This window comes from Pteropus medius, unplaced genomic scaffold (assembly GCF_902729225.1).
Source record: "Pteropus medius unplaced genomic scaffold, Ma_sr-lr_union100, whole genome shotgun sequence".
Lineage (NCBI taxonomy): Eukaryota > Metazoa > Chordata > Mammalia > Chiroptera > Pteropodidae > Pteropus > Pteropus medius.
Window position 1 is genome coordinate 1,209,304 of NW_024356248.1, and position 26,222 is coordinate 1,235,525.

Consider the following 26,222-nt stretch of genomic DNA (forward strand, 5'->3'; position numbering starts at 1 on the left):
GGGTTCTATTGGCCACGCCCTCCTCCCTCGGTTTCTGAGATGCTCGCAGCTCCTTCTCAGTCTCCTCTGGGGTTTCCTCAAAGTTCTACGTTCCCAGAATCTGCTAACTAAACAGTTGCGTGACCCTGTACCTCTGGTCATGACTGAGTGGACAACTGGGCACTGCTGGTCCGAATCTCATTAACCTTGGTCTGTCGGGTCTGGGATGTGAGTCATGTGGGTTCTAGTCCATTTCTCGATCCTTGTCCTGGGAAGGCAAGTTAGCATGACAGGGGGTTGGCACAGATGCAAGTCGAGCAGAGAAAGCCAAGAACAGCGGAAGAACCAAGCAGGTACACAGAGAAAGGGAAACGAGACATGGGCCCAGATGAACAGAGCTGGTGAGACTATCTGCACTGATTCCCCGTGAATTCCAGGTCCCAGATCCTTATCGTTCCTGGAGGCACTTTCTGGCCCTGGTTCTGGGAAATAGCCCTGAATCCTCAAAAAAAGTCTCTCTTTTTGTTTAAGCTAAATTTGAGGATTTTTGTTCCTTATAACCAAAAAATTCCAAAAGCAGTTCCTCTTCCTCTACCATGGCTTAAATGCTGACATGCCCCAGAACTCCTGCCTAGGACCGCTTCTGCTAATAATCTTCCCAGCCCTGTCCAGTGGAAATATGATGTAAGCCACGTACGTCATTTAAAAATGCCTAGTCACTATTTTTAAAGTTATAAAAGTGAAGTTATTTTAATAATATGTATAATAATAAATTGCATTTAACCCCATATATCCACATATTACCATTTCCACATGTAATCAACATAAAAGTTATCAATGAGCTATTTTATAGCCTTTAAATTATATCAAGTCTTCAAAATCTGATGCGTATTTTATCCTAATGGCATGTATCATTTCAAACTATATCAATTCAGGCACTCAGTAGTGGCTACCACGTCGGACAGCTCAGACACACTCCAAGGCTTTGATTATCAGACGCAGACCTAATTACTCTCAAATCTTTAATTGGATATTTGAAGAACAGCTTGATAAACATGAATGAGAGAACATATCGTATTCCTGCTTCAACCTTTCAGTGACTTCCCATTGGGATGAAGTTTAAACTCTGTCGTGGTCAGGCCCCAACCTGCTTCAAGGGGTTCAGTCTTTAACGCCCTCTATCTTGTACCCTGAAATCCAGGCTCATTCCACTTCCGTCAATTCCTAGATTGCACTAACCTTCTCTTCCCCCTGCTCTGCATATATGCCCAGCACTTGACTTCTCCCCATCCCACTCCCATTGCTCTTGGCTTAGGGTCAGCTGGCAATGGGGCCACCAAGGCCTCCCAGAGCTTGAATGGGTCTCAACCTAGAGAGAGAAGAATCGGGCTCATTGAGGAACACTAGCCACCCCACTCTCCTCCATCCTTCTGCTGTCCAGAATTCAGGGTGGCTCGCAGGACATTCCTATGTTGTTTCAGGATATTTATTGCAAAGACACACGGGAATACAAGGGAAGATGCCCAGGGAAGCACTTGCCAGTCACATGATCAGGACTCCTGGTGAACTAGGATGCTGATCAGGAGGTACTGACCCTTCACATGCCATTCCCGAACCCCCATTCTGGATCCCACCCTCTCTCCAGCTCTGCTTGTTCCCCTCCAACTCCAGCTCTTCCTGCTTCCTCTACCCCTTCTCTCTGCACCTGAGCTGGGCCTCCAAATAGCTCAGTGAATTGCCACTCGATACGGATCACCTCGCTTGGGCAGAGTCCTCCTGCCGAGCCACCTCCTTGGTTACTGGCCTTAGGTCCAGCCTTTAAAAGGAAGTCTTTGGATGGACTTCTAACTTTTGTACCAGAGATGGCTCCATAGTGTAGTGGTTAGCACGTCTGTTTTACACGCAAAAGGTCCTGGGTTCGCGCCCTAGCTGGAGCCACGGACCATACCCCAGGTGCGCCAGGCCCCCCGAGTGCGCAGGGGGAGACAGGCCCCAGGTGTGCACCGTAATTGCGTGGGAGGAGGTGCCCCACCTTCAGAGATCCAGTTCTTAAGGGAAGACGGCAACATCCGTAGGTCAGGGGTGGGAGTGCGGAGGGGAGGATTAAAGAGGAGAAAAAAATAAAAAATGATAATTTCTGCACCATCTGTCAGCCAGGTTAGCCAGGCCGCAGGCACACGGTCATAAAACACAATTTGCATCCTCGATCAGAATCTCGCTATGCGCCTGGCAGGCACCCAGAGTCTGCCAGACATCTCTCCAGGTCAATCATTTCAAACTCACGCTTGGGGCACGTGCTCTAAGCAAGAATGTTTTCTTTAATCTGCAAGTTACTTATTTGAAAGGTGTTAAAATGATAAAATTTAACAATAAAATCATACAAAATCCGGGTGTCAGAAAATCTGGGGTATGTGATAGCTGTTAGCACAATAGAAAAAGAGCTTCAGTCAAGAGGGCCGAGTTCTAAAATCACTTGCTATGTGATCACGGAAACTCTCTTGCCTACTCTGAACCCTGGTCTTTTTATCTGCACAATGAGACATTTTCACCTGTGTGATGGCATTTATCTCTGATGGCATGTGGCTCTGTGGCTCTTCACCAGTTGGAAATCCCCAGATTTGACCCCTTTGTCCCCAGAAGATAATTCCTGGCTCTACAAATCAATTGCCATGTGACCATTTCCATTCAGAAACTCTGCATAAGCTGGGAGGCTGGTGGGAAATCCCCTTCCTAAACAGATGACCCCAGAAGCCAACCACAATTCAGTTCCTGGAGTCTCCAACGGAGTTTTACCCAGACTCAGGCTGGCCGGAAGCTGGTCAGGCACTAGGGAGGGAGCTCTCCTTCAAGGCGGGGTTGGGCACCAACCCAGAAGTGGGGGTGGGGGGGAGCAGTGTTTGGAGGGACCCACCTTTCCCCCTGCTGCCCTCAACACTCCACCCACTCCCCTGTAAGGGCACCAAGTCCTGGCAGGAGACTGGCCTCAGACCTCCCCAAGCTGTTTGTCCAGCTGTCCTCACATCCCCAGGCCACAAGGTTTTCATATACCTTGGCGTGGAGAATGTTGTCAAGCATTTGGATCCCAGCCCAGAACCAATACTGGGGGGGAAGGAGGGAGACAGGCCGGGTGGCGTCTCTCTGCGGGCCTCCCCTCTTCCCTTCCAGACGATCTCTAAGAGCTCTTTAGCTAGGCAGTCGGCACCTCTAGCGCAGCAGTTAAGGACTTGGCTTTGAAGTTAGAATAGGTTTTAACCAGTCTAAGACTTCGCATATCCCAGGACCTCAAGAAACAATCAACACCCCCCAGCTTAACACACAGAAGCGTAGTTTGTGTGAACTGCACAAAACAACAGGACATCTCGACTCCTTCCAAAGAGAAGCTGGAGATCAAACTGCTTCTCCTCCACGATAACATGGAGTCTGTGCCCAGAAGCACTGGGATGGTCTCCTTCCCTCCACGGCCCTTTGCATTGCCTAACTTGTACAGTGCCTGGGGTATCTCCTGTACCACGATGGGGCCCTTGTCATCTGCCAGGTTCAGACATATGTCAGTACATTGAATGAAGAGAGGTGGCGGGGGAGTGAATAGGAACCAGACTGCAGAGAGGGCCAGCCAGAAACCCCAAGTGGAAGCACTCCATAGAGGGCAAGTGGGAGCCCAACAATCAAGTTAGAGTATGGTGGACAAGAGCATTGACCGGGCACAGGAAGATGGGATCCCAATCCCGCTGCTCCCCCGGGGCAGGCCTGGGCAGGGAGAGAGCTACAGCACCGTGGAGCCCAGGCTATGCTGCTGCACTCACGTGGAACGTGGACGGCTTCCCGTGCTCACCTTGCAAACGGTTTCCTGTTTAGGAATACCAGAAATGTTTCGGTTGGAGTCATCCGTATGACCGGAACACCCTTTGCCAAACAGATGTGGGATGGATCGCTATACAAAACAAGTCTGAGATATCTTTTAAGGTGGCCCTTCTCAGCCTTAGCCCTCCTGACATTTGGGGTCCAAAGAGTTCTTCCTCATGCATTGTAAAATGCTCTCTTGGCACAGCCAACCCATGATCCAACAATCGGATCCCATAGAAACTCATCTCATCGTAGCTCGGGGCTGCCCTGATCATGAGGGACGAGAATTCAGGAGCCGACTGTTGGAGGAAATCAAGCGATTGTCTTAGTGTTGTGGCTAAAAATAAGTTCGTGCTGATTGCAAAAATAAAAAATAAAAAAAGTGGGGGATTTGCATCCAAGTAAGCTAGAAAGCTGAGACACCGGAAGAATCCATCTGCATCGTGTGCGATGTGGGTCTTAGGTCCCACTCCTTCGAAAGCAGCCCGACCTCTAAGTTTTCTCCCAATTGAACAAAGCTGTGGTCCTATAAGACGTAAGTGTCCCCAGAAGACCAAAGACAAGGGTTGCCAATTTTAGCAAATAAGAATCCAGGATGCTCAGTTAAATTTGAATTGCAGACCAATGAATAATTTTTTAGTGTAAGCACATCCCGTGTAATTTTACACTAGAAAAAAAATTACTTCTTGTTCTGACAGTCAGATTAATTGAGTGTCCTGTATTTTCTCTGACAACCCTCCCCAAAGACAGGTGGTTAGGATCCTGCCCACTAAAAACAACAGAAGCCCCTCAAGAGGCCACCACACTTCTCAGAACCCAGTCATTAAAAGGAAGACAAAAAAGTCCCTGCCCCCAGATGCCCAGACGGGGCCCCCACCCAGTCCACCCCTTCCCGCCACCCCTACCGCGGTCACCCTCTCCTGCCCTTTATACCCACTTGGAGAAATTCCACCCACACACAGATGCTTGGAGGGTTAATCCTTCTGCTACCAAGTCACACTTTAACTGTTCCCTCCAGGCCGAGGATTAACGACTGCCCACACAGGGGCCAGGGCGATAGCGGGCCTGAAAGTGAAGCCCCCACCAGATGAGACGAAGCTGCAAGAAACAGCGAGAAACAGAACAAGGAGAGAGAGAGAGAAGCAAGGAAGGGCGGCCCGGCCAGGCTGCCGTCTCCCTCCCAGGGCCAACTCAGATTCAGCTCTAAGAGCAACGCAGCAGCGGGAGCGGCAGCAGCCCCTCTCCTCCCACAAGGGGACAGCACGCAGACAGACACGCACACGGAGGTCCGGGGACCGGCAGTCCTCGGCCTCCCGCTGCTCGGCGGGCCCTGGCCTTATGGCCTTCAATGACCTCCTGCAGCAGTTGGGAGGCTTTGGCCGCTTCCAGCAGATCCAGGTCACTCTGATAGTCCTCCCCATGCTTCTGATGTCTTCCCAAATCACCCTACAGAACTTCACAGCCGCCGTTCCCACCCGCCATGGCTTCCTGCCTGCAGACACCAACCTCAGCAAGGATGGGGAGCTGGAGGCCTGGCTGCTCCGAGACAGGCAAGGGAGGCCTGAGTCCTGCCTCCGCTTCACCTCTCCACAATGGGGACCGCCCCTTCCCAACGGCACAGAAGCCAACGGCACGAGGGCCACAGAGCCCTGCGCCAGTGGCCGGATCTGCGACAACAGCTCCTTCCCTTCCACCATCATGACCGAGGTGAGACTACTGGGGCCTCCTGCCCCACCCCTCCAACTCCTGCATCCCCATCTTACCATCCCCCCACACACAGATGCAGCCCACGTGACCCTGATTCGTGTTGATCAGAATGCGGGAAGACCTTGGAGCTATGAAGAGCTTTGTCCGAAATGTGAGAGAACAGTGGTCGGACTGGGGGCCTCCCTGGTAGAAGAGAAGCGGAAGTCCTTGTAGAAAGCTGCTCTCTGCCCTTCTGCTCCTACCAGAGAGGAACACTCACGGGAGTTTAATATTCTCCTTTGGTTTCCCAGGGGGTGTGCGGGGGGCAATTCCACCGGGGAGGGAGGCAGGGAAGTGGTACAGAGGAAGGGAGCAAGGAGGCGTGTGGGTAGCTCGTGGACATTCCTAAACAGGGGACTCTGGGCTCCAAGTCCTAGAGACAAAAACAGTTTCCTCATTTCATGTAGAAATAGCTCTCAGCAGCTGGTGGGAATAGATGGAGAGCAGCCAAGGAAAAAGGATGGGAAAGAGAACAGGGTCGTGGGGCTCCTTTCATCTCTCGTGATTTAATGCCCTTCCCCACAAACACACACACACACACCCATTTGTAGAGTCACCCCGACCTGCTGAGCAGTTCGCCGGCTGAATTCCGCACTTTGTACCTGTCACATTCATCATGCTCTTAGCATCCGTTCTAGTCGGTGGTCTTTTGATTCAAGGAAGAGAAACTCTCTCGGATCAGCTCATGGGAAAAGTGGGTGTTACTGCAAGAATACAGAGGTTTCAAAGCATCTAGGGACAGGAAACAAAGCGGGTCCAGGCCTCGTGGAGCACGAGAGGCATCGCCATACACTTGCTCCATTCCTGTCTCCTTCTCAAGCCATTTCATCCATGTGCTCACCTTGCCACGTGACCACGAGTCCCCGCTCTGATCCATTACTTCTCAGATTTAGGGTCTACCACCAACCACAGTGTTTCTGTGTATCTTAATTCGAATTCTTAGAAAAGTCTCTTCTCAGCTCAGTGCAATACATTGATGAGCCTGGCCCCACTCCCACAACTGCATCAGGTGTCCGCACTTCATCTAGTCACCATGCCAAGGGGCAGTAGAGTGGGATCATGTGGCCCCTTGCCCCTTAGTCAGGGCTGTGCAAAGGAGATGCTCTGAGTAGGGGCTGTGGTCAAGCATAGTCCCCAAACTTGCCTGATGCAGCATCTGTCTGAAAGTGATCAAAGTTAAACCATACTCCCACCGGAGAGACCCAAGACCCAAAGCCAAAGGTGACTAAGTATGGTATACTACCCCCCAGGCACGCAGGTATCATATGTCGTCCCCCCCATGCCTACGAAATTGGGGAGACTTTCAGCCTCAACCCAAGTTCTGAGACATCCACATCTACCCACCTTAATTTGTATGTTATTGATCCTTCCAATTCTGCCACCCCATCTCCTTTCTTAAAATTTGACACTCCGGCCCGCCCTACCCCGCGGCTGGGCTGGGACGCAGTGGGGCACTTGCCGTCACTGCCGCTGGGCTTAGGAACTGAGACACTACTTGTCCACGGTCCCAGAACGTTTTGGCTTCAGCTTCTATTGCCAATATCATAAAAAGTTTTCTTGGTCCCATTGGCTTGGATAAAATGTTGGTGGATGACGTGGGTGATGTGATCGTTACTGATGATGGTGCCACCGTCCTGAAGTTACGGGAGGTAGAAAACATCCTGCAGCTAAAGTTTTCGTGAGCTAGCCCACCTGCACGACAAAGCAGTGGGAGATGGAACTACCTCCGTGGTTATCACTGCAAGAGAACGTCTAAAAAATGCAAACGAGTCAAACAGAAAATTCATCCCACATTGGTTATTAGTGGCTATCGACTTGCTTGCAAGGAAGCAGTGCGTTATATCAGTGAAAATCTAATCGTTAAAACAGTTGATCTTAGAAGAGATTGCTTGATTAATGCTGCTAAGACATCGATGTCACCCACAGTGATCGGAACAAAAGGTGATTTCTTTGCTAATATGATAGTAGATGCTGTATTCCCTATTAAATACACAGATGTAAGAGGCCAGCCTCGCTCTCCAGTCTCTTCCATTAATATTCTGAAGGCTCATGGGAGAAGTCAGATGGAGAATCTGCTCATCGATGGCTATGCACTCAACTGCCTGGTGGGATCCCAAGGCAGGCCCAAGAGAACAGTTAATGCAAAAATTGCTTGCCTTGACTTCAGCCTGCAGAAGACAGAAGTGAAACTTGGTGTACAGGTAGTTATTACAGATCCTGAAGCAGTGAACCAGATTAGACAGAGAGAATCAGACATCACTGAGTTGCAAATCTAGAAGATCCTGGCAACTGCACCAATGTTATTCCAGCCACTGGTAGAATCAATGACATGTGTCTGAAGAATTTTGTGGAGACTGGAGTTATGGCAGTTAGAAGAGTTTTTTAAAAGGGACCTTAAGCGCATTGCTAAAGCTTCTGGAGCAACTATTGTACCAACCTTGACCAATTTAGAAGGCGGAGAAACTTTTGAAGCTTCGATGTTGGGACAAGCAGAAGAGGTGGTGCCGGAGAGAATCTGGGATGATGAACTGATCTTGATCAAAAACACTAAGGCTCGTACATTTGCCTCAATTATCTTACGTGGGGCAAAGGAATTCACGTGTGATGAGATGGAGCGCTCATTACATGATGCTCTTTGTGTGGTGAAGAGAGTTTTGGAGTCAGATCTGTGGTTCCAGGTGGGGGTGCTGTTTCGGAAGCAGCCCTTTCCATGTACCTCGAAAACTACGCAACCTGCGTGGGGCCTCGGGTACAGATTGCTATTGCAGAGTTTTCAAGATCTCTCTTTATCATTCCTAATACACTGGCAGTTAATGCTGCCCAAGACTCCACCGATCTGGCTGCTAAGTTAAGAGCTTTTCATAATGAGACTCAAGTTAACCCAGAATGCAAAAATCTAAAATGGATTGGTCTTGATCTGGTCAATGATAAACCTCGAGCCAACAAACCCATGGGGGTGTTTGAACCAACCAGAGTTAAAGTTAAGAGCCTGAAATTTGCAACAGAAGCTGCAACTACCATTCTTCAAACTGATAATCTTATTAAACTACATCCCGAAAGCAAAGATAGGCACACAGGTTATGAAGATGGTGTTCACTCAAGAGCCCTTGATGACTGATCAGATTTCTGTTTTATTTATAGCAATGTTAGCTGCAATTGTCTCATACCTTGCATATGACACATTAAAGTACAATGAGCTGTCAAAAAAAATTTTTACACTCTGCTTTCCAAGGTTGACAATACTCCAGGAACTATCAACCTAGCTATTGCTCTTCTGTTCAAAACAGCAGGCAGTTTAATCCAAAAGCTCAGATTTCTTGCCATTTAGAGCAAAGAATCTGGGTAAGCAAACGCCTTGGATTTCCTTCTAAATGAAGACTTGATAGTAATTTCCTCAGCATTTTTGGTCTCAATGACTGACAAACCCAGATGCCCATTCCCTGAGATATATGGAGATGCCATGAATAATCCAATCCTCTTCCAGCAGGCACTGTGGACGGGACCATTACCCACCACCACACTTGGGCACGGCGCTTAGAAGACTTATTTCATAAGCACAGTCAGGACACCTCTTCCTTGGGCCAATAATGGCAAAGGCTATGGCTGCACCAGAAAACACTTCATTAGGATAATGGACAGTTTATATGCACAACCTAATGTGAAGCTGGACCTTCTGAGTTGCAAAGTAAATGAAACGGCTCATGAGTTAACAGGAGCTGCTTAAGCAACAAGCTGAATCGCAACGAAGACATCCCACCCAGGCCATATGACTGTATCTGGTCACAATGGCACAGGTCACCCGAGAAAGACAAGTCCCAGCTTACCCCTTGGAAGGAACTCCCAAATGGCCCAATATCCCATAGGGACACTTCAGTGCTCTGAATGAGAAGTGAAAAATAAGTAAATATAATAAGAAAAAGAAGCTGGCTATGAGTTATTTATAATAAAAACCCTGCCTGAGCTCTTCTCCTTATTTTCTTCCAAATTAAAATATCCTTAGCACTAACGAGCAGCTTCCATCTGTACATTAGTCAGGACTCTTGTTTCCAAGTGGCCGTAATTCAACTCAAATTAATTTGAGCATAAAAAGAGTGTGTAAAGGCTCCCATAACCAAACACGAGATGGGCAGAGATGGAGCTGGCTCTAGAGACAATGGGAACCAGGGCCATGGATGTCATCGGGACCTTCGCTGGCTCTCATCTGTGCTATTCTTTCATGCTGGACATGTCTACTATGCTACAGGATACTTAATAAGGTGGCCACTGACCATTCTGGGCTCACTCCTAATAACTTCATCACCAGAAAGAAAAAAGGTTTCTATCTCTCAGCTCCGAATTTGAAAAATTCTAGGGAAGACCGATTGGTTGGCTTGGGTCACGTGTTTATCCCTTGGTCCAATGACCGTAGGGCAGGGAGGGCATGGGTTTTTATGAATGACCCAGGCTGAACCTCCTCTTCCTTCACATCCTGCAGATGGTCATTAGTTATCATTTCACCTCTCTACTTTCTGGTCCTGTTTTCTCTTTTTCTCTTTTTCTTTCCCCTGAGGCAAGTCTCATGGAATCTGTCATTTACCATGGTCTTTAAAAAGTTAGCCATGCAGAGCTGTCTCAGGCAGAAATTCTCTTAGTCTCCCTTAAATCCTATTCCTATACTTTGGATTCTGTTAGTAATAAACTAATTCTCTATCTAAGAGGCCCAGGAGCACCCAGAAATATTTGATCCTCCGAGTTTCGGGTGCACATGAAGAGAACACCCATGGTGGATGAGCCCCATGCGATTGTTGCTTTTGCAGACGACAAGCTCCTTAGAGCAGATCAGGACAGAGAGATTCTTTCCGAGTATTCTGTATCTATTGATCAATTTCTAATCTGGACTATATGTAGATTTCATCACTAGACAGCATACAGATTTGGTTCTCTGTGCACAACTCTGACTTCTCACCTCTTCCCTACATCTTCTTGCTTCTTATCCTTCCATTGCCCGGTTCCCGTCTACAATCTCCTTAACCCACTCACCACGATGTCCCCCAAGTACATCCCTACGAGTATATTCCATTCACATCACATTTCCGTTAAAGTACAGTTAACATTCATTCCCAATCTGACACTGCCCCAGAATCTTTTTCAAATAAAAGTTATATCAGACAACACAGAATTTCAGAAGAGCGGTTATTTCAATAAAGCAGCAATAAAGTCCATTGCTCTTTGGAAAAAAGTGTTCAAATGATGACGTCTCAAATTTTACATCATGTGTGTGCATCCACAGGATATTAGAAGTCCCACAGTAATAATTACCTTCAAAAATAATTATATTAAAAAATAGTTGAAAGATGAATTTGTTTGGATATGTATTCATACATCTTAGGTGGCATTCCCTAATTGTCCTGGTTATTACAACCCCTTTCCCATTTTTTTTTTTTGTTAACAAAAGAAATGACACTTTGAAAATCCACTCAAAACTATACAAAACGTAGCTCTTCATTGTAAAGAAATGCCACATTTACTTATCATTTCAATTTAATCTTAATGGCACATCCATGAGCAGATGATTCTCCTGCAGGCTATAGAGCTATTTTATACCTCCTAGAGAGAAAATACTTTCAAAACGAGACTTGTTTTCTTATATTAATTAAAAAGAGCAACAAAATGTAAACTATAAGTTGTACTATCCAATTGCTATTTATTTCAAGGTTGCAAATAACCACAACCCTCTCAAATTTGCTTATGGAAAGTTAATGAAAGGATACAAGGTATTTCACAGAGCCCAAAGTCAAGAACCTGAGCCCAGTCTTATGAGGAACTGGGATCAAGTAACTGAAGGGAACTGGGGTAACTGGACTCTCCATCTCTACTTCTCTCCATCTCCATCTCTACTCTGGCACTGACTGAGCGCTCACCCGACTTCTCTCTGACTAGTTTACTTCATTCTTCTCCTTCCTCCTCTCTCTTTGTCTCTCTGTCTCTCTGTCTCTCGCTGTCTCTGTCTCTCTCTCTGTCTCTCTTCTCTCTCTCTCTCTCTCTCAATCTCTAACTCTTTCTCTCATGTTTCCTCAGCTCCATTTCTACATTGTTCCAAAGCTTGCCCACCCTACCCAACTTTAGGGATCCTTACAAATCTTGCTTCTCTGAGTCCCGTTTCCGAATTTCTACTTAAAAGCTTCAATTAGCTCAGTCCAGCTCCAGAGTCAAGTTTCTTCAGCTGTGCTCAAGGAGGGATAGAAACAGGAGCCATGAAGAACTGTGAGGATTTAGTGTTCAGAGAAGGGGCATAATCTGAGCAAGCACCACGGAAGCCATCTCTTACAGTTTTGAAATAACTTGAACAATTGTTAGCAGGAAAAGGTTATGAGAAAGATTTTCTGGCAGGAGGAGAGAGGTAGTCATTGTGTGCTGGTCTCAAATCAAGACCCTCAGCCCCACCAGGAGAGAGGGAGTGGGGCTTCCCTGGGGCCAGCCGAGCTCTCCCTGACCCCAGCTCTTCCTTCCTCATGGTGGGACCTCGTGTGCACACACGAGAACTTGCCCCAGTTGAGTCAATTAATTTCGTGGCAGGAATGGTGGTCAGAAGCTTGATATTTGAGACCTTGACGCACAGGTCAGTGGTGGACGAGGCTGGAAGATCAAGGAGCAAAGGCATGGGCCTCTGGGCTGGTCACGGTAGGGAGACTGGCATTCCTGAGAATCCAGAGAGAGACACGTGACTAATCCAACAAGCCTGATCACGTCTGCAAAGTCTATAGGAAAAATGCAACAGTCCATCAGTAGTTTCCATGCTGCACTTCATCTCAATTACTCCTCATAGCACCCTCGTGAAGCCAGCACGAGCGATACTATTATCTGCACTTTACCAATGAGGAAACCGAGGTTCAAGGGTGTTAAATAACTTGTTCAAACTGTCTACAAAAAAAAAAAAAGAAAAAATTATCAATTATTAATTCTGAGGCAGAGGATTGGAAAGAAGAGAACTTTTCACTTTCCATTACTATATTGTTTGGAATTTTATGATAATTTATTACTTTGATAATTTTTAAAAGTAAATAATGTTTACTTTTTAAAAAAAAAAAGTACAGTCACACAACTAATAAGTGGCAAAAGCAGGACAGGAGTCCAGATTTCCTGATATCCTAAAAGAAGTCACTTTTCACCACTTCTGCCTTATATGTGATATGTGAGTGTCACAGAAACAAACACAGACCTAAGAATCTGTAAGAGCTAAGAACAAGTTGCAGATCTACCACTAACTGTGTGTCCACAGGAAAGCTACGCAACCTCCCTGAGGCTAGTTTTTCCTTCTATTAAACAGGGGCGGTGATCCGAACCCCAGAGGGTTATGGTGAAGGTTAAATTTGTACCTGGAACTTCATGTTGGTTATCTTAGCCTTGATTATCTTGCAGGCTGAAGACCGTACACAGATCACGAGGTGGATAATAGATGGCAATTTTCTAGAGAATAAAATTTGCAAATATTATAAATGCCACAGCAGATCAAAGGTACATGAAATCGGCTTTATTCTTCATAAAATATAAACCAAAGTCAGACTCATTTTGCAAAAGCATAAATTGCAAAGCTTTCTCTAAAAAAAAATCACATAAGCTGAACTCATAGATACAGAGCACAGAGAGGTGGTTGCTTGAGGCGGGGGAAGGAAGTGGGCAAAATGGGCAAAGGGGGTCAGAAGGAGCAAACTACTAGTTATAAGACAAATAAGTTATTGGATGTGATGCACAGCAGGGTGACTACAGTTATTAATACTGTACTGCATATTTGAAAATTGTTAACAGAGTAGATCTTAAAAGGTCTCATCACAAGAAAAAAATTTAGAAACTATGTATGGTGACAGATGTCAAGGAAACTTATTGTGGTGATTATTTGGCAATATATACAATGATCGAATCATTATATAATGTTATAAGAAACTTATATCATGTCATATGTCATTTATGCCTCAATGAAAAAAATCACAAAAGGCTGTCTCCTAGGAGAGGTCTGACAGGAGTCACCATCAACCAACAGTCAAAGAATCAGAGCAGCAGGTCCTAAACTTCAGGAGCTTGTTAAAAGTGTTTCTAGATTACCTTCCTGATAGTCAACAGGTCTTGAGTGGGGCTCAGGCATCTAAGTTGTTTCAACACACCCCTGTGATTCTGATGAGAGGGTCTGGGCCCCTCCACGGAACTGTGCTGATGTGTCAGGACCCTGGACAGCGTCAACCCAAGGCTCTGCCTAATGGGGGTGGGGGGGACGGGGCGGGCATGCCAGCCCCTTACCTTATTATTCTCCACCTCCTATCTCAGCACCTACCTCAAGGTCACATGTGAGCAGCCTCGCAAACATCTGTTGATTGTCCAGGGCACCATGCGTGAAACAGCCAGGGACACAGAGCAGAGAGGAAGCAATGTGCTCTTCAAACCCAGGTTTTTCTTCTTTCCACAGGCTGGGCTGCCGGAAGCTGCTGATCTGGTCCTACCTGCAGTTAGCAGTGTCGGGGACTTGCACTGCCTTCACACCCAACTTCCCATCCTAACGTGCTTGCTGCTTCCTCTCAAGCATGGCTATTAGTCACCTCTATGGCAACTCCCTGACATTGAGTGAGAGGAGCCCCGGAAGGGCTAGGCTCGTGGGGACTCCCCAATCACAAGAGTTCAATGGATGAGGGGATTTGACAAATTCAGACCTCAGCTGTCCTGAGTACAAAGCTGAGTCTACCTGTGCCAGCATCCCTACCTATCAGGGCCTCTCCTGGGGTAGGCAATTAAGATCCCTACCTATCAGGGCCTCTCCTCGGGTAGAAATTAAGATCATGGCCTCTTTGGTGGCTCTGATCATTTGGGACTGGAATACATGCCAGATATTTGGGAATCACTAAAAAAATAAACGGAGCAAAGACTTGATAGAGATTGGCTGGAGTTGCATAGAAAGGCCAATTAAACTATGAGCCTTTAATCTAACATTCATTCATTCAACACAAAAGGCACCCGGTGTGTATCAGATCCTGCACTGGGAATACAGAAGTGAACAAGTGGACAGTACTCATGAACTCAAAGAGTTAACAGTCTAGCAGGGGAGACTGCCAAGGTGTTACAAATTAATGTGCTAAAGGCTGGGATGAGAGCCATTCTGGGTGATGTGGGAGTTCAGAAGTGGGGTGTTCAATTAGGACTTGGAGACCCAGGAAATCTCCCCCAAAGGAAGTGACATCTAAGCTCAGAACTGAAGGATAAACGAGGCAGAAAGAGAGAGGAAGTAAAGTTCTGGGATAGGGTTCTAGACAAAAATAATAGAATGAACAAGGCCCAAAGGCCAGAAAGTATGACTCACAGAAAGAAATGAAAGCGGTTACAGAATGGTGTGAGGTCAGGACTCACTCGTTTCTATTCCCAAGCCAAGCAAAGGGCGTGGCATGGAGTTGCCAACCCTAAATGTTTGTCGAATTAAAATTAGTCGAAGGAAAAGCAGGCAGAATGTCTGGAGGCAGGTCAGAAGAGATTTGAGGGAAGCCAGAAAATATGCATTTGGGGTTGGGGACTCTGAAAGAGGAGCATGCCTGGGAATTCAGAACCTTCCAGCCTGTTTCTTGCTCCACACACACGGTGAACCTAGCTGGTGGTCAAACCACCCTTGCCGTATCCTCTGAGGGGCCTGGAGGTGCAGAGCAGGACTGAGCTCGAGAGAGGAGCCTTTCCAGTCTGGTGTGACTGCCACCCCCATGTACACACATACTCACACCCCCCTGACTGACCTGAGCTCATCTCTTCTCTCCAGGCATGGAGTGGCTGCTCATCCATTCCCGGCCATGTCTGGGCCTCTTTTGGATTAATCTTCAGTGTTGGCCAGTTATTCCTGGCTGGCACGGCTTTTCCTGTGCCCCACTGGCGCCACCTGCAGCTGTTGGTCTCTCTGCCCTTCTTTGTCTTCTTCATCTACTCCAGGTGCGTGGGGCCTAAGGGTAGGGTAGAGGGTTCGCAATAAATCACAGGTGAGCAGAGCATCTCCTAGAACATCCCTTGCCTTCCCTCCAAGGATCAAAGCAGGGCAAAGAAAAAAGAATCAATGCCCAGTTAGATAGATGGGGGAACATGGCGGCCCAGAAAGGGGCAGAATTTGTCCCAGGTCTCCCAAGAAGGCTGGCAATTCTCAGAGTACAACCCAGAGTCTTAACTCTCAGCCTAGAATTCTCCTCGACCCTCCAAGGTAACTTCCTGCTCTAGTCCGTGCCCTTCTCAGGCAGCCACAACTCTATCAATCCAGGCTGAAGTCATCTCCACCCCCGCCTCCCACCCACAGGTTCTTTGCTGAGTCTGTCCTCTGGTACCTCTCTTCGAGGAGGCTGGACCTCACCCTAAAGGCCCTCCAGAGAGTGGCCCAGATCAGTGGGAAGCAGGAAGAGGGAACCAAGCTGAGTATGGAGGTGAGAACCCCAGAATCTTGTGTGACACCCCACCAGTGCTCTGCCTGCCCCCACCCTCACCCCTGAAACCTGTGCTTCCCAGGGCAGGGTTGGGAGGAGGGGTCCCTAGGAAAGCCCAGGCCTTGAGCCCCATCTATTCGAGCAGCTGCTCCAGATGAGTCTGCAGAAGAACCTGACCGTGGGCCTGGCCCGGGCTTCAATGTTACAGATGCTGCGCTTCCCTGCTGTTCCCCGCCTCTTCCTGTGCCTCATGCCACTGTGGTAGGTCCATCTTCACTCAGGCATGACACAGACAAACTGGTGGACGGATAAGCAGACTGAGAAAACAGGACAGGCTGAGAAGGTGAGAGGCTGAGGGAGGCCCCACAGCAAGCAGCAAAGAGCACAGGCACTCTGGAGGCTCAAAGGGTCCCCATCTCTCTAGGGAAAGCTCAGCTGTCCCTCAAAGTGCCATCTTCCTTGCCCTCCCAAGAGCTCTGAGCTCAGCCAAGTGGCCCAGCTGACTCTGGGGGAGTAAAAAACAGTTACCCCCAGGAGCCCTGAACTTCTGGCCCTAAAAGCTCATATATGTGTCATAGGCACTCACATTCCCCCAAAGATGTCTGTATTCTTCTATTGCCCTACAACCAATTACCACATATTTAGCACTTATTATCTCACAGTTTCTGTGGTCAGACGTTTGGGCAGAGCTCACCTGAGTCTTCCACTTAGAGCCTCGCAACCCTGAAACCAATGTCAGACATTTGAAGGCTTGCCTTAAGAAGAATCCATTTCTAAGTTCACCCAGGCTGTTGCCTGAACTCCTAGGACAAAGGGCTATGGGTTCTTGTTGGTTGTTGGCTGGAGGTTGTCCTCTGCTTCCAGAGATTGCCCTCAGCGCCTCACACGCCCCCGCCCCCAGCATGCCTGCTTCCTTCATCATGCCAGCACAGAGAGTGTCTAGAGTGAGTCTGCTAGCAGGGACCACCCTGGAGCCGGTATGCCACAATGTCTTCCCAAATGTTGTGTGATGTGTCCCTGGCAATGGAGTCATTTGCAGCTGATAAAGGTACAGCCATGGTCTCATTGATTTGCATATTTCCATAATACCTCTGAAGGAAAACTTAATGGTAATCCATATTTACAAAGTAATGAGGCAGTAAGGATAAGCAAACAAAAATTTTGTTTTATAATTTCCTAATTCTATATTTCAGAAATTATCACTATTAACATACTGGCATATGATCATCCAGACTTTTCCTGTTTTCACGTATATGAAACACACAAACACACAGTAATTTATGCCACATGTAGTGACAAAAATGCAGTCATACTCTTCCTGCAGTTGTAGGATATTTTTGTCCTTACTGTATCATAAACATCTTTCTATATCAATAAATGTAGACCTACAGAGCTCACCCTGTATTCTTGTGATTCCCCCCTCCAAATGGGCTCCATTCTCTTTGGAATGAGCAGCAAGGGGCAGCAGGTTGTCACAGTGACTCGCAACTCAAGCCAGCTTCTGAAAGGCATCAGAAAAATGAGGCTCCACCCTGTTTCCAATCCAAGTTATCTTCATGCAACGGTACTGAGAGATATGAGAGGCGGAGCAATTCACAGGCATGTAGTTTGTTTGTGCTGCTGACTCCCACGGCAGCAGCAAAAATAACAGGCAGACTCTAGAAGTTCTGGGGCACACAGGTTAAGTTTATTCCTTTCATCCACTCCTCAAGCCCTGCAGTATACTATTTGATTCCTGTCCTCCACACAAAGACCTCCCAAACTCCACCTCTTTCTCATCCCTTCTCCCTTCTCTTCCAGACACACACACTCACGCACACATTAAGAAGCACTGTCTCTTCCTCTTTACCATTTACTGTCTCCAAGCATCTTGCTCCCCAGGTTTTTCTGACTGATGTTAGCGGAGGTGGTTATGTTTATCCAATTGTACTGACTGAATGTCTTCTCTTTCTAACAACAAAATGCCCTACACAAAATATTGCCAAACAGGAAAGACCACACATAGAATCTCTTATGAACATTTACTGTATAGATCACCTTTCTTGGCAGTTTCTCCCTATGTTATTATAATAAATTTTCCCCCACTGCCATCAGAATTCCATTTTTAAAGATGACATAGCAGTCCATAATTTTGTCATTTATTTTACTATTACCCGTGGTGGACACATAGGTTCTTCCCAGCTCTTCCTAATTATAAGCAAGGCTGTCACAATTATCCATAAGCATGTATCCCTTTGCATCTGTCTTACACCCCTTGGGATTAACTTTAAAAGTGTGTTTCCTGGGCCAAAGGTATGAAAATATGTAAGGCTTTTCACAGATATTGCCAACTGTTTTCTGAAAAGACCATGTACGCAAAGCAGCCCTTAAATGCCGAAGGAGCCAAGAGGCCAGAGAACACGCAGGCAAGTCCAGCTTATCCGTATAGAGCATTTAAACAGGGAACTTATTCCAGAGACGCAGTCCTGGGAGGCAACAGGACAAAAATGGATCCCCACACCGTTCACGCCCATACTTCCAGTTTTATATCTCTGTAAGAAATGGACCTAGGACTCGAAAAGGAATGCAGGGGCAGTCGGCAGGGGGGGCACAAAGGGCCAGGTCCCAGGGGCTCTGGCACCAGGGCAAGTTAAAAAATAGTTAACACAGAGGGCACTTTACCCCAGAGTTTGCGATTAAGCCTCAGCCTCTGCACATTCCAGAGTCCACTCAGGGGAAAGAGGAAAGGTTTCAAAGGGATCTTAGTTTTGAAATGGAGTCGGCTTTATCTGCACACCAACCTACTCTTCAGTAAAGCAATATTTTACAAAAGCATTTCAGATACCCTCATCGACATTGAGTACTATTACTCTGAGAAGCAGAAATTAGAATCTTGTTTTTCAGTTCACATCTATTTGATTCTGGGGGAAGTTGAACATTTTCTTCATGTGATTTTGATCTATTCACAATTTTTTTTGTAAACTCTCTATTCATATCCCTTTCCCATTTTTTCCTTTTTATTGACCCTCTTTTACATTAAAGCTACTTATTACCATATACAATCAATACTCTTTGCATTTTAAAATGTCTTTTAAATTTATCATTCTTTAAAAATAGAGAACTTTTATTGCTTTGTATAAACCCATCGACCCATTTTTTTTTAATTCAGATTACATTTAGGTTACTCTCTTCCTGACCATAAAACTATTCACCTAGATTTTCTTGAAGCATGTTTATATTTGTTTAGGCTTTTACATTTTATGATAATCCACCTGAAATTCAGTTGAACATAAGGTAGAAAGTCGGATTCTATTTTTTTTCTAGATTAGTTAATTATACCAAAGCCATGAAATGAATGGTCAGTCCTTCCTCCGCCAGTTGCTATGAGACACCATCATTATCACATACTGTTTCTGGACAATTTGGTCTCAGCGACTTATCTATCTATTCTGGTGCCAATACTATTTTGTTTAATTCTTAATTCTACTGTGGCTCATGTATGACTGTCTTCTGTGGACAGCTTCTCATGGTGCCCTTCACTAACCTTGAGGCAAAATTCAGCACTTTATCAACCTAAGGAACAAGACTGCCCCACGAAGTGCCACTAAACACTGTGAATTTTATGAAAACTCAATGGGGAGATGGAAGAGATGCTCGTATCACATACCACACGGTCAAAAAACTTAAAGGCATTTCTGTTCTCTCTCAGACCCATCGTCGGCTAAAGCCATTCATTCTTCCCCTCTCTTTCTCCTGACCCTCCCTCCACATACCATCTAAAATCTCCTCCTAAGAATTCATCTCCGGCTGTAAATTTGTATACATCACACAGCAAAGCAAAACTCCTGCCATCGAATAAATCTCTTTTTCTCAGAATTCATCAGTTGTCCCTTGAGCATCCCTAGAAAGTGAGGTCTCTCACAAACACCCTTTTTTAGTGTAATCAATTGATCAAAGCATGCACTTATCAAAAGCTGGCCTCTTACAGCAGGGAATCGGGAGTGAGGGGACAGACCTATTGCAAAGTAGAAGAATATTATTTTCTCCTAGATGATTTTAAAATATAGTCTAATATATGATAGATAACATTGCCTTTTAGAATTAAGGGAAGACTTTCTTATCTATATTCAAAAGAGAAAAAAAAAAAAAAAAAGCTCACCGGGCTGATGTAAGAACTAAAGGAAAGAATAGATAGGAGAGAAATTTGCCAGCTGCACCTGCTAGACAGATGTAGCATGGCTATTACTCAAAGCATACCCCCTCTGCTTCTGCCCTAGGTCTGCACTCTTGTTCAGCTTCTATGGTTTAGTCATGAGTCTGTAAAGTTTCGGGATCAACATCTACCTGATGCAGGTGCTCTTCACCATCGTAGACCCCTTATTTTATTTCCCAGGCTTTCTGCTCATCAGATCACTGGGCCGCAGGCTCACCCAGATGGCCTCCTTGCTGCTCTCAGGGATCTGCATTCTGGCCTGTACAATGGTACCCTTGGGTGAGCACATGCCCCATTCCTGCTCCTATCCTGGTCCTTTCCCAGATCCAGACCCCGACCCGGCTCAAGCCAGCTACCTAGAAGGGTAGGAAAGATCCGAGGCTCCTCCCAGTCTTTCCTAAGACCCTGTCACCACCTTCCTTTCCTTCCAGACCAATCATTCCTTCACATCACGATGGCCATGTTAGGAAAAGGCTGCCTGACTAGCTCTTTGAATTTCATCCTTCTGTATACAGGGGAGCTAAACTCCACAGTAATGCGGTGAGTGGGGTATGGGGGAGGGGTTCTGGGATGGGACAATCGGGCCCTAGAACCAGAATTTTTCCAGTCATAAATGGCACAAAGGTCAATCAGTTATTTTGCAAGGCAAGAAAAGAGGACAAAAACATACAGAAATTAGGACAAATGAAGAACAAAAGGTCAGATGGTAGCAACAACTCCAAATATATCAGTCACCACAATAAGTGTACATGGATTAACTTACCGGTTAAAAGGCAGAGATATTTCAAGGTGATTTTTTCAATCTAGTTTATACAGTTTATAAAAGACCCGCCTAAAATGTCAGCACATGGAAATGGTAAATTAAAAAAGGTATATCGGGCAAATATTACCCAGAAGAAAGTTAGATAGATATACTAACGGAAGTCAAAATACACTGTAAAACCATAAAAAGTGTAATTTTTAAGAATATGGCTCTGGTATATAAGGTAACTGGTCCAAATGAAAAACACAGATAAAAAAAAAATAGTACCAGAAATAAAGTAAATAGAAACAAAGATATAAAAGAGAGCTTCATTGAAACAAAAAGTTGATCTTTGAAAAAAATCAATGAAATGAACAAATCCCTGGTAACAATAATCAAAAGATAAATAAATGACCAAAGATATGCTACCGTGTTAAACAATTGACTCTAAAGTCAAAGAGAACACACATAACTTTCCCCACTAGGTACAGAGTTTGTTTTGATGCTCAGGTGCTCTGCTTACCTGTCTGGGTCCCTGGTTTCCTTTAGACAATTGGCCTCATTTTCCCTTACTCTTATTCCAGCTCTTTGATGTTTTTAAGAATATTTAAAAATAATACTTTTTGGGGGGTTATTTTCAGTGTTATTTTGTTATTTTAATGGAAATAGAAGTCCTTTTATTTCTAATCGACTTCCAGAAGTGGTTTATAAATGCTCCTTTCACCTTTTTTATAGTGTAACAGATGGACAAAATTCTAAAAAAATCAAAGTAGAAAAATTTATTGGTAGTTCTTTTTTGGTTAACACTTTTTATGTCTTAAGGAATCCTTCCTACTGCAGCGGAAATTAATTTTCGTTTAAGGTTGCAATATGGATTGCATTTTATTTATTTCTCATATGAGTGAGTAGATGTCCTCGTCCTATTTATTGACTAGTCCATGTTTTATCCAGCCGTCTGCTTCCTCTGCGGTTTTTCTCCAATGCGTGGGTCAGTTTCTGGGATTGCTACTTTGACTTTAGAGTCAATTGTTTAACACGGTAGCAGGAGTCCTGGCCACTATCGCTCTACAAGAAAAGAAAAAGAAATAAGAAATTTAAAAGAGAAATGTTTAAAATGTCATTCTTCGGAGAGATTATTATCACCTACCTAGAAAAACCAATAAAATCAATAAACAATTAAAATTAATAAGAGAGTTCATCAAGGATTATGGATACGAAATCAAATTACCAAAATATCAATAGCAATAACCTAGAAGCAACGATCTAGAGAAATAATCAAGAAAATCTTTGGATATTAAGATACTATTCAAAATAACACCAAAAGCTAGATCCTATTAGGGAATTAACTAACATAGGACACCCAAGACTTCCATGAAGAAAATTTCTGAAACTCTTTTAAGATCACGAAGATTATCTTAGTAAATGGACATTCCACACTCTCGTTCAGAATGGTGTATTATAAAGATGTCCATCCTCCCTAAGTTAATAGAAATTTATAGAAATTCGATGAGATCTAATCAGAATTTCAGTTAGATTATTGTTTAAAAACTGCAAAAACTTACTCTAAAATTTAAGAAAAAAAATGGAAGAAAAAAAAACATCACAATTGCTAAGCCAATTTCGAAGCAGAAAAGCAAAGAGAAAAGGCTCACTCTACCATTCGTTAAGACATACAACAAAGCCATGGTATGTCTATGGCTTTGTTGGTACAAGAAGAAACAAACAGAATGCAAGAGAGCCTTGAAGTCAGAGAGAGAAGAGAGAGACAGACAGACAAACAGACAGACAGACAGAGACAGAGAGAGAGAGGCAGAGAGAGAGAAAGCAACTACATCAATCTGACTATACCAAAAAGGACTTCTGCTTATTTAAGGACACAATGGACAAATTTAAAAGACAGATAACGGATTAAAGTGGGGGGGAGATATTTGCAACATTTAACACTGACAATTGATTGACTTGTCAGTGGTGGGTAATTGTGATAAAGAGGAAGAAACGATTAAGGGGGGAAGGAGGGGCATTGCAAGAAAAATAAGAAAGGGTCATGAACTGAGGATTATCATACTCAACCCTCTGCCCCTGAGGTTAAAAAAAAAAGTGAAGGAGATAGTGACTGAGTAGCTGCTACTTCAGACAGGATGTTCAGAGTCATCAGGGAGGTCTCCTCGGTAAGAATCAAAGATAGACGTTAAGTCCAAAAGTCCAATCGAGAAAACAAATGGACGAGGCACAAGATAAGAACTGAGGTAGGCAGGGAGGACCAATCATGTAGGGATTTACAAGGAGGTTGGATTGTATTCTAGTACAATTACTAGAGACATTACTCAATGGTTTTAAGCAGAGTGCGAAATGATCTGAGTTACGGTTTTAAAAGAGCACTTTGGCTTCCTCGTATAGAACAGGGGATAGAGGGCCAGGGTCAACGATAGAAATGGGAAGACCAGTCAAGAGCTACTAATGGTCCCAAAGCACCGCAGTATTAGTACCGCAATACTGCAATAGCAAGAAATGAAAATGGCGTGGCGTGAAATGGTGCTCAGTGGTTGTGAAGATGGGGTAAAGGGTACTGACTCTAAATGTGTTTTGGAAGGAAGAACCATCCAAATTCATATTTTGGATGTGAGAAAATAAGGGAACAGGAGGCATCAAGGATAATTACCAGATACTTGAACTTGAGCAACTGGGTGGTTAGAAGTGCCCTGTACTGGGATAGGGAAATCTGGGGGAGGAGCAGACTTGAGTGTAGAAATGAAGAGTTCTTCAACCACATAAAATTTGACCTTTTAGACACCCAAATGAAGATGTTAAGTAGGAAGTTGGATATAGATAGTCTGGGGCTCTGGGGAGAGGTTGGTTGGGGACTTATTCACAGTCACACAGCAGGTTCAAAAGGGACTAGAACTCAGGTTTCCTGGTTCCGAAACTATTTGCTTCTGTTTCCTTTTTAGCTAAGGTAAGTGCAAGCATTTGGCACTGTAGGGAGTGTGCAAAGAGGCAGCACCGGTGGCAGGCAGTTAGGGCACCTGCAGGCCCCACTGGCCTCACCAAGGTTCTTCTCCTCCCCACAGGCAGAGGGGTGTGAGCCTCACAGCAACCGTGGCCAACACAGGCAGTATGATAACCCCGCTGGTGGGCCTAGCCACTGAGTTCTCCCCCTCCCTGCCTCTCTTCATCTATGGAGCCGAGCCTGTGGCTGCCTGCACCTTCACTGTCTTCCTGCCAGAGACCCTGGGCCAGCCACTGCCCAATTCAGGACCTGGAGAGAAGATGGGCTGCACCCTCCCATGCCCTCCCCACCCTCAGGGCAATAAGCAGTTCACAGCTCCTTGATCCAGCCCCATCTGAAAAAAAAAGGCCAGATCCAGGAGAGAGCAGAGACTTACCTAAGGTCATTCAGCGGGACTCTGGCGAAGCCAAGGCCTGAATCCGGGACTCTGGTCTCTTGAGTCTCCTGGGTCCTGTTCTCACAGAAAGGCTGTGGAATCCCTTCTGGGACCCTCAGCTCTTGAAAACAATGAGAACTTTGGACATAAACTGACACAGCTGAGCATAGACACCTAAAAAGAATCCCCAACTCTACTCTCAAACCCTGCTTCCCCTTCCCGCATAGGGGGAAAAAGAAATTGGAACAGAAGCAGCAGGAGCAGCAGATGGTCCCACTCCAGCCCTCCTGAGGACTGAGAAGGGGCAGAGAGTGGAGGAAGGAGCCCCGCCCGCCCTGGATATCCACACTAAGAGCAGGAATGGAGAAATGGTGGCCAGGGGAGGACAGGAGGCACCTCTACTGGACCTGTGACTTCAGAGAAACACTTCCCCTGGGCCCCCCACACCTAGCCGGGCTCACTCATTGAAAGTAACTTCTCCCACTGTTCCCCTCTGGCCCACACAGGCCACTCCACATCAGTTATCCTCGGTTCAAAAACTCATGCAGTGATCACCTACATAGAAAACCCAGTGGAATCTTCAAATGCTACTACCACTAAAACATGAGTGTAGCAAGGTCGTGAGTTAAGAGATCAATATTTTCAAAGAATTGCATTTCTATACACTAGCAATAAACAACTGGAAATCAAAAATTTAAAGACAATACCATTTACAGTAGCATCAAAAAAATTGAAATATATAGAGACGATAAAAAAGATCAGTGATCGCCAGAGGTTCAGAGGGAGCGAAGATGGATGAATAGTTGGAACACGGGATTTTTAGGGCAGAGAAACTATTCTGTATGATACTATGTCATTATGCACGTTGAAACCCTCAATAAACTATAAGGTAGGTATTCGTATTATCCTCAGGCTGGGGATGATTACGAGACACAGTTAAGAAATAATGGAGCCTACACTTGAACCCAGGTAGTAGACTTGACAGCAGAATTCATGCATGTGTGTACACACACACACACACACACACACACACACACACACACACTGTGCTTCTACCTTGCTCCCTACTTTTCTCAAACCTTATGCATCTTGCTCCTCCAACATCACTTCCAGAGATAGGCACACATTGCCCCAGCCCCAGGGGGGAGGCAAGAGGACCAGCATGACTTGCACGGGCTCCGCAGGGCTGAGGGCAAACATGCCACCACACACCCAATGCGCAGGTACCCGCCAGAATCTCATTGGTTGTGGTCTCTGTTTCTAGACCTGCCCTTCTTTCCTGCCCTGACCCAGCGGATATTTAGCCTTAGCCCTGCCCCCCACCCTTACCTGGCCCTGCCCTCGATTCTACCAGCCCCTCTTCAAAGACCATCGGAGCTGGGAGAGTCCTTGGGGACCATCTAGTCCGTCTTCATGTCTCTCCTCACTTCATTTACGGAAGAGTAGACTGAGGCTGGGAGTGAGGCTATGGCTCCTTCTCTCCCACAAGGTTCTAGACTGCGCCTCCAGCATGACTCAAACAGTCCAGTGCCCTGACATACTAGATAACTTCTGGAACCAGAGCATCCTCCCCAGCCAGGCCTACACTCTCCCCACGGGAGCCGGTTCTCCCTGACCATCCCTCTCTCTTCCTGCACCTTTTTTCCTATTTCAGAAGTTCACGGGCTCTGGTCCACCCTGGTACTTTTCCCAGGATCACCTTGTCTCACCTAGCTCATCAACCCCCTGGCTTCTGGGCTCTGGTGTCCCCTGTTCCCTTCCCAGTGCCCAGCACAGTGCGGCTATTGCTTAGGCTGAGGCTGCGTTCTCAATCTGGAGGAAGCAGGACGTACGACAGGCTGCCCTGTGTGGTTTCTAAACAGTGACTACTGGTTGAAAACCCTGGGAGCCTATCCTTGGATCGTGGGGCAAGGGAGCAAAGGATC

The 26,222-nt window shown here is 45.8% G+C and overlaps 1 protein-coding gene across 1 annotated transcript; it reads left to right on the top strand.

The window, feature by feature from the left end:
- The first annotated feature begins 5,009 nt into the window (after positions 1-5,009).
- On the top strand, positions 5,010-24,588 carry SLC22A6 (solute carrier family 22 member 6). Its single transcript, XM_039860202.1, is given in 12 exon segments — positions 5,010-5,528; positions 12,063-12,109; positions 12,112-12,166; positions 14,006-14,160; positions 15,335-15,377; positions 15,379-15,501; positions 15,857-15,980; positions 16,126-16,241; positions 20,237-20,451; positions 20,604-20,712; positions 23,983-24,182; positions 24,518-24,588. Coding segments are annotated over 12 exon segments (1,626 nt in total). The 5' UTR covers positions 5,010-5,160.
- Positions 24,589-26,222: the final 1,634 nt, after the last annotated feature.